Source organism: Bombina bombina, chromosome 4 (assembly GCF_027579735.1).
Source record: "Bombina bombina isolate aBomBom1 chromosome 4, aBomBom1.pri, whole genome shotgun sequence".
In the NCBI taxonomy this organism is placed as follows: domain Eukaryota; kingdom Metazoa; phylum Chordata; class Amphibia; order Anura; family Bombinatoridae; genus Bombina; species Bombina bombina.
Genome location: NC_069502.1, coordinates 268,031,386 through 268,041,163, shown reverse-complemented (window position 1 = coordinate 268,041,163; position 9,778 = coordinate 268,031,386). Strand labels below are relative to the sequence as shown.

The following is a 9,778-nucleotide window of genomic DNA, read 5'->3' as shown; positions in this document are numbered from 1 at the left end:
TTATTTAGTGTTTAATGTCCCTTTAATGTTTTTTTTTTTTGGAAAATACATGAATATTTAAGGTTTTAAAAGAAAGCTGTGTCTTTTATTTCATTGACTTTAGAAATACCTCTCTGCAGTTGAGTTTGAAATCAAAAACAGAAACTAAAAAGTTTCCTTTCCTTCTCCTTAATGACATCCATTTGTAGTCAGCTATTTGGGGTTCCACTTGTTTATATCATTTTGATCTTAGCTCAGACGTGTAGTTGGCTCCACTGCATTCACTTTGCCTCGTGTGCTAGTGTATTTGTGTGTGTTTTTCGATATATTTCTAGCTAAAACACAATAAAACAGAGCAGAATAGAGATATGTTTCTATTTTTTAAGCATTTTTCTCACTGTTTGCAGAATAATTTCAACATGTGTTTGTCATGAATCTAATTAAAGGTCAAAGTGTATTTTGAACATGTGGTTATCTTGAATTAAATATAATCTAAAGCTGTCATATGTTGTGCTATTTCATATAATATATTCCTGTAATAAACTGCTCGTGAAGGTCTAAGTAAATAATTACAAGAAAAAAAAAAATATATATATATACACTAAAAAATATAGTGTTTTCTATAAAATATATGTCAAGCTTACAGCATTAAGTACAAAGGTTTATAACACAAATGTGTACATTTCGTGTTTTACTATATACCACACTGGCAAGGAAGAGGTTAATACTCCCCTGTTACCTGCAGATGGCGGGTTAATGAAGCTCTATGGACTAGGGCTCACTGTCTTTGCTAGTCTAAGAGGGCTAGGAACATTTTGTAAGAAAAAAGGTCTTTTTCATCCCCTCACTAGAGTCCATAAAACTCTCAGTAGCACTGGCTATTGAATTATTCATCCCTCATTGCAAGCCCATAATGTATTTTCTGAGGCTTTTGTCAGGCTGCTTTCTCACTCTTTTCTCCTTGAATTGTAAAAAAAAAAGGCAGGCCCTCTTTTGTCCACACCAAGCTGCTTCTAACCAAAGCTTTGTATGAGCAAAGCTAAAGTGTGAGTTTCAATGGACTCTCTTCCCTTTGTCCCTCAAGTTCATCTTCAAGTGTAGATTGTGTATGGAGAGGCTCCTTTGTCAACGCTGGAAAAGTTGTACAAATGTTTGACCAGCTCATTTGGTACTTTTTGTCTCCTCTGGTGCCTATATGCAGATACGGCATGAATAAGGGCAACAAGTCCCTCCTTACACCAGAGCATACGCAAGTAGAGCCTCCCAGCAGTAAGTCTTGTGACATTAATATCATCAATAAGCTGCACAGTGGGCCCTGGGGAGGGGGCTCTCCTCTAGCTAGTCAGTTTCAGTAAACCTTATGTCTGTGCACAAATACAGGGTGGTATATATATATATATATATATATATATATATATATATATGTACATACACATATATATAAATATATATATTCAACTTCTGACACAATAGTAGACAATATTTTACATCAATTACTGCCATATTTTTTACCAAACACAAATGGGAAAAACGACAATAAGGGATTAAGCAAAATGCTGTGTACATAAAACTCTTGGGATTATATGCGTTTTTATACATATGTTTGTGAATATTATTAAACATTTCCTTGCTCAAACTCAGCTCAAACTCAAAAAGCATTGACAATGTGTATTTAAAGCTAATATATTGCATTAAAATGTATTTAAATTTAAGAAGCTTCTTATTGCTTGATATAACAGGATAATTCACAAGGGGGGAAAAGCAAACAAACAAAAACACAAACACACAAATAAACAAAGCCCAGGAAACAATTTCTGATTATCTTTAAGCAAAACTTTCCTTCAGTTTCATTTCACAGAGCCATTTATAATAAGGAACACGTTCGTTTTTTTTTGTGGGTTACTTGTAAGTATTATTTTGATACCCCGATGCCAGATTATTAACCCATGAAGAAAACTATAATTGATACAGACTACTTATTTTACTAAGCTTTAAGTGAATGATAAAAATGCTCATTAAAAGTGAATCGGAAATACAGGACTTCTGTTTCCAATTTATTCTAGGGAAAATGTTTCTGTTGGAATCGAATTATTATCAAAGCCTGAAAAACAGCTGAAATAAGTTTGTATTTTCTAAAGGAAGTATATTATTTCAACATAAACCTCTAATATAGTACAGGGGCTGGCATTTCATTGCAAAACTGTGGGCTGCCCCACAGCAAGGGGTTAATATGAATCATCAAATAGGTCACGTGGAGTCTTAATTTAAGGAAATAATAAAATAATGGGGGTGTAGCATGAAGGTTACATGATAGCAAATACAGTATGTCACTTATAGAGGAAATCAGTAAAAAATAATCAATATAATTCTCCAAGTCAAACAGATTTGCATTTGGGATTCCTGCGGTTTCCTATTGATGTTTAGAGTTAAAATAGGAAACTCTGCAAAATGTCCTTTCTCCCTCTGTCCCCTCTAGCCCCCCCCCCCCCCCCCCCCACCCCCATATGACTATCTTTCCTTCCCATCAAATGAGAGGCTGAATCACAATCCATAGGTCCCTGAAGAGGTAAAGTGAGAAATGGGACTTCTTTGATCTTTGCTAATATGTGTAAATGTAGCAATTGCTTTAACACCTTAAGTTAAACATTTACCACCTAATTACATCCATAAACTCTTTAGGAATGCATTATAGGTCAGTAATAATTGTGTCATCTCCACATTTCCCCTTTGTACCTTGTGCTTCTTTTCTGTAGCTCTTCTACTATAAAAACGTTATGTTATATATCAATAGCCATCTTATAATACATAAATACGATTGCAAAAATAACACAAAAATACTATAATATATCAACACAAAAGCAATGTTATAAAATACTCTCTCTCTCTCTCTCTCTCTCTCTCTCTATATATATATATATAGATAGATAGATTATATATATTTTTTTACACACACACACACACACACATATATATATATATATATATATATATATATAGTGCAGTCTAATGACACCTTGTTTTGCTATTGCTTTATTAGTGACAGCGTGAGGAATATAATTAACCAGACTCTACCTCTTTCCCTTAGTATTCCATCGATACTGTGTTTCGTTCTTTTCTCGTGTTCCTCTTGTTCCTTCCTGTCCATCTCAATATCTTCATCTTCTCCTTTTCCAAATTTGCTCCTCAATATCCGACTTATAGAACTCACTTATAAGGAAGCGAAATTAAGTAATTAAAAAAAACACACAATCAAAATAAATGTGAAGTTTTTATCATCTTAAATTCATATGATCATTTTTGGTGCATATTTTATCATTTGATATTAAACGAAAAATATCGAAGAACTTAGGTGGTGTCTTGTTGATCATGAATTCCTCCCAATTCTAAAACTTTGATTCTACTTTTAATTTCCATCCTTCTATATTTTATATCTTGCAGAATATATGTGCATTCTGTTTGTTATTTTGCTATTATTATTTTTTAATATATCAGATATATTTTAAATTAAATAAAATAGTGAACCTTACCTGATAAGGAAGAAACAAAATGCCATTTTTTAAACGAAGATAACAAACTTTTAATTTAAGAATTAATTCACAAAGGGTCTTAAAATCGAAACTGTTAATTTAAGTCTATAAAATAATTAGCAGCTCAATTTTTTTTGTTAAAAATCTTCTATTGTTAGATAATATTTTAAATATTGTTTATTATTGCCCAGCTTAATTTATTATACATCAAATTATTCCTATTTATATTGTTGATTCTTTTAAAATTATAAATATTATTTTATTAAGTCAAACTTTGCTATAAATGTTTCATTTTAGTGTATGTGCAATTAATGTTGCTAACCATGCAATATTTATTTTATTACAATGATCGTATGAATCGGCCGCTCAGTTTTATTAATTGCTCCAAACTATAAAAGCATTTAAAGCTTTCGCTTTCTCCACATAAAAATACGAGGTTATTAACAGGAGTTAAGATGCGAACAATAATGCAATTGTGTTTAATATTTCATGACAAGTGATGACTCCATAGGAGCACAGTCTCCACTGAGATGAAATCGATATTTTTTTATTGCCTAAGTGATCTACCTCAACTAATAGAGATGGATGGTTTTACATTATCAATATTAATGATGGCTGTACCTGAAGGAACAGTATTTCGATCACAGACTCCGTCCTTTAGCAATTTATCTCGAATTTCCCAGCTAAACATACCCGGATTGTCTCTTTTATACTCTTCAATCCTCTTCTCTACATCTGGAGTGGTCACCTGCTTTAAAAATAAAAAAAAAACATAAACAATTATTCTACAAATAATAGAACACATAAAAAAAATCATTAGATCCCCTCTGTATTGCAAATGATCTCATTTAAAACTCAACAGCAACATAGAAACTTTAGAGAATTGAGAGAAAACATAGAAAATGCATTCAAGTCCTTAGGCAAAGAAAGAAATATCAGTTTTCATATCTACTATTTTTGCTCTGCAATTTTAAGGCTTTACAATTTCAGAGATTAAGTTACTTAAAATGCCACAAGTAGAAAAAAAAAATGTTTTTGTAGTGGATTTGTAAAGACTTCAGTTAAATTATAGAGGAAAGGAATGAGTTGTGTATATAAAACATTCAGATGAACTGAAATGGCATGAGGAAATGAAAATAAACTATTACACTATTACACACAACTTTATATATATATTTATATATATAGATAGATAGATATACATATATATATATATATATATATATATATATATATATATATATATATACACACAGTATTACTATATTAAAATGTGTATTTGTTTGATTTTCCTATGTTAATAACGCATAAGCAGGGGGAGCAGATTTAATTAGACTCGTAAAACTACTTATTTATGTAATTAGTGTCAAAACATATGTTTGATTAATGCCCTAAAATAACAGTGGACGCATGAAGAGTATACAACATATATATGTGTGTGTGTTAGTGTGTGTGTTAGTGTGTGTGTGTGTATTAGTGTGTGTGTTAGTGTGTGTATTAGTGTGTGTATTAGTGTGTGTATTAGTGTGTGTATTAGTGTGTGTATTAGTGTGTATATAAACACTGGTAAACTTACATCTGCTAAACGTTAGTAATAAAATGTAACATAATTATGATGTAAATAAATATGGATAGTAATGAACTGCCTGTTTTTACTCGAACTACAATTCGCAGATAATAAATAAGACTCTAAGGTAATATTTATCTTAATTGCAGCTATTGAGTCTATTGATTTCAGGTCGGCCAGTGTCAGTAGCAAACTAACAGATGTTGTGTTAAAATGATATCTGCACTTGTCTAAGTGATTTTGATTTTTACTGGTCCACCGCCTCATCAGCTTGTCAAACAGTGGCACAATGATTCTATTACCACGTTACTGCTTATAATATTTTATGCCATTAGCCCTTAACAGCTGCTAATTTCCACTGCTAAATATGAATTTAAAATCACTTAATATCAGTACCAGTTTTAATTATTTTTCATAAACGTTAGCTCTCTCTCTCTCTATATATATACATACACACACACACATATATATATATATATATATATATATACATACACACACACACACACATATATATATATATATATATATATATATATATATATATATATATATATATATATATATATATATATATATATATATATATATATAAATTCCATATTGACAAACGTGATCTCCAGAAGTGCTTGTGGGTTGTCCTCACCTTGGGTTTGCTGCCACCAATTGCTCCTGGCCTGATGGATCCAGTCTCCTGGTACCTACACAGGATCTTTGACACACAACCGTGGGATACTCTGAGCTGTCGTGAGATCACACAGGGTCTTATTCCATGATGAGCCATTTCTACAATTTTATGTCTGATGTGGTTTGGTAATGGTCTGCCATTGATAAACACTCCACCAAGTTGGTTCACCCTGCCTTGGCCTAAAGGAGTGGACACTGTGTGTTAAAAAGACACCAAGGTAACAGTTAATCATTTTAATTCATATACCATATCAAACAGCTGCAAAACAATCAGGAAAATCCCACTGAATACTAATAAATTATTATCAATATAAACTAGTTAACGCTTGATTTATTAAATATTCACCAAAAGACCAGAGAGTGCTTTCTTTCATTTATATACATATCTGCTTGCACCCTGGCATTTAAAAACTTTGGAAGTGAGAGTGCTCTCTTTGAATCAATATATATATATATATATATATATATATATATATATATATATATATATATATATATATATATATATATATATATATATATATATATATATATATATATATATTCACAAACTATATCATATATTAAAAAAGTCATATATATATATATATATATATATATATATATATATATATATAAATGACCTTTTAATATATGATAACGTTTTAAGGGACATGTCAAAGACATAATATACTGGACAACAAAATTGTGGGTTTTCCATATCACAGACAACCGTCTGCTTCTGCCTTTTCTGTTTCATAAAATAATCATAACCTAATCCAAAATGTACAGATATAGGGCAACCCTTGGGAATTATTAAAAGGGCCTTCCTACTACATCATGTCTGAGAGTTAAATAGAGTGACGTATGTAGAATTAGGCTATATATTTAGATCGATGATAGGTAGATAGCTAGATAGATAAATTGATATATATATATATATATAGATAGATAGTAGAAAAATAGATAGTAGATGCATAGATATATAGATAGTAGATAAATTGATAGATGATAGATAGATTGATATTTATAGAAAATATTGAATAATCAAACCATATGTTTAAAGTAATAAACTTTTTTTTAAAGTACTAATCTATTTACAGAATCCTAAACAATTTAACAACATGCATTTAGAAAGTTTGACAAAACTAAAATTTAATCTTCAAATAAAGAGGAAAAATACACATAACAAAAACACATATCTGTGTGTATATGTGCCTGTGTGTGTGTTTGTATGTGTCTGTTTGTATATATGTGTGTATGTTTGTGTGTGTGTTTGTATGTGTCTGTTTGTATATGTGTGTTTGTGCCTGTGTGTGTGTGTTTGTATGTGTCTGTTTGTATATGTGTGTGTGTCTGTTTGTGAGTGTGTTTGTATATGTGTTTGTCTGTGTCTGTGTGTGTGTGAGTGTGTTTGTATGTGTCTGTTTGTATATGTGTGTGTGTTTGTATGTGTCTGTTTGTATATGTGTGTGTGTCTGTGTATGTTTGTATGTGTATGTTTGTATATGTGTGTGTCTGTTTGTGTGTGTGTTTGTATATGTCTGTTTGTATATGTGTGTGTCTGTTTGTGTTTGTATGTGTCTGTCTGTATATGTGTGTGTTTGTGCCTGTGTGTGTCTGTGCGTTTGCGTGTTTGTGGGTGTTTGTTTAGATTAAGAGATAGATAGATATATAGATAGATAGACATATATAGATAGATAGACATATATAGATAGACATAGATAGATAGATAGATAGATAGATAGACAGACAAATAGATAAACAGATATATTATTAATATAGATGTAGGCAGATTCGTACAAACACAGACTTACCTTCGATAGGGAACCCACTCCGGGGATAGTTCTGTCCAGGAGCTGGTCTCATCATTCGCGGCACAGCTCCAGCCAGGCTTGTCATCTTGGGTTAAACTTTCCCAGTATTAGATCCAAGTGACCTCTGCAAGAAAATAGATGCCAGTTTTATCAGAGGACTCCAGTAACAGAGAAGGTCCGGTGCAATGAGTGCAGTGCCTGCTGCTTCTCTCTGGTGACCACCTCCTTGCCAGACTCCTTTACAAAGTGGAAAGTTGAAGTAGGGATATTGTTTGCTTATGTTTACAGATCAGCACCTCAAGTCCGAATCTCACCCAGATAACTCCTTGTTGTTGATTCAGAGTGAAAGGAAACCTCCTCTTGAGTATTTATTAGTTCTTTCAAGCCAGGCTGCTTCAGGAACATGGGGTTTCAATTGGCCAATGAGAGAACTGTCCGGGCTGGGGTGGGCGGCTCTGATTGGTGCCCATCTCTTACTTTCTCTTCCCATCATTTCTATTGAGGCCTCTACTTTAGGGTCATCCCCCACCCCTGATAAAGTATCTAGTCTACAATCAAGGACAAAGTATATGGACAGTAACTTTCTACTGGCATCTTCTTTGTGGGTCTCTTCTTCCATATACATTGAACTCCTTTCCTGCTGGAATGAACTGAATAGTTTTTCAGTTCCATCCAGGAAAGAAAGGGTAAAACTTTGCACCTTTCTCATTCCATGAAACAATTCGGTGTATTTATTTTGTGTGTGTGTTTATTTTTTTTTTTTCTATTTTGTTTGTTTTTGTTTTTTTTTGTTTTTTTGTGTGTTTTTTTTTTAATCACAAATGAAATGCAAACAGTGATAAATTATTGTCAAGATATACCTGGACTTAGCTTTTACAAATATATGGAGCCCAGATATAGCAAAAAAGGAAAAGGAATTTCTGAATAAGTGTGTTTTGCTCTACAGTGGGTGTATATCTAAATAGCATTTGTTCAAAGGAATTTATTGTAGCATTCAGTCTAAAGTACTGGATAAATAAAAGGAGCGAGGTTTGACCAGTGGATGGAGGATCCCCAGCAGGAGATGACGCCAGGGAGGTTGTAAAGACTGGCTCTCTTTTAAGAAGGTACCATTGTGAGTGTCCATTTATTTATAGCATGGTAAGTGCTGGCTAACTTGCCTGCTTTACACTTACAAGCTCAGCTCTGCTTGCTAGAGGTCTCTTTATTTGCAATGGCCTATTCAAGTGACTGTCACTCCTGCCACTGAAGTCATTCACAGCCTTAATCAATCAAAAGGATGAGAAACATTCAGGTTTTTTGCCTTTGAAATCAAAGAAACAATGACTTCCAGGCTTAAAGTTCCCTATTCCAAACAAATTTACTCTTTTTAATCGTTGATTCCCCCCCTAAAATTCAGAGGTGGGGGAGACACTTGTTAGTATAAACAAATGCGAATTAAAAACTCATCTCCGATTGTTCTACATTTTCCTAATTAGGAGAAAGTCAACAGTTGGGAAAAAAATGTTTGTTTTTTTTCCCAGTGAAATCCATCCTATAGCCGGCTATAGGGACTAAGGAAATAATTCTAAAAGCTAAGGTTTGTAGAATAAAGATTTACACATTAAATAAAAAGTATATGTTAGAACAATATTTGTGTACAGTAATTGTTAACAAATAACAGCAAAGCAAGTAAGTTGCATTTACAACTAATATGTAGGAATAAAATGTATTAATATGGTGTCTTTGTATATATACAGTACATATGCGTGTGTGTGTGTGCGTAACCTTTTATACCCTATGTGCATATGCAACCTGTGATAATTAATTGGCAAGCTATATAATTAAAAAGGAAAACAAAATTACAAGTAATACATAAGGTGGTTAATTAAATGAATAAATAGTAATAATAATAATAATAATCTGTTTTTATTTATTTATTTATATATATATATATATATATATATATATATATATATATATATATATATATATATATATATATATATATATATATACTTGTACTACCGGTATTTAGTAAAAAAAAATAATTTAGATTTACTAAAGCATCCAGACAAACATAAAGCTTAATTTACAAACACTTCACGTTAATATATTGGGTCAATTGGATCTTTAATTGTGAAGGTTATTGCAGAAATTATCTACATTCCGCTGAAGTGAGTAAATCACTTGAAGACTAAACATGATTGATGACTTTAGTGTTGCATTTACTTTATTTAAGA

At 31.9% G+C, this 9,778-nt stretch overlaps 1 protein-coding gene across 5 annotated transcripts in view; it reads right to left on the bottom strand.

The window, feature by feature from the left end:
- PAX3 (paired box 3) overlaps positions 1-7,924 on the bottom strand; it is a 77,737-nt gene extending 69,813 nt beyond the window's left edge. The window contains exons 1-4 of one of the 5 annotated variants that reach the window (XM_053709967.1): positions 7,557-7,924; positions 5,720-5,955; positions 4,128-4,257; positions 3,052-3,186 (exon numbers count right to left, since the gene is read on the bottom strand). In XM_053709967.1, the coding sequence (XP_053565942.1) occupies positions 3,052-3,186; positions 4,128-4,257; positions 5,720-5,955; positions 7,557-7,641 (586 nt within the window). In that variant the 5' untranslated portion in view covers positions 7,642-7,924. The remainder of the gene's footprint in view (positions 1-3,051; positions 3,187-4,127; positions 4,258-5,719; positions 5,956-7,556) is intronic. The other 4 variants (XM_053709962.1, XM_053709963.1, XM_053709966.1 and 1 more) reach the window with 4 other exon arrangements.
- Between the last annotated feature and the right edge of the window lie 1,854 nt (positions 7,925-9,778).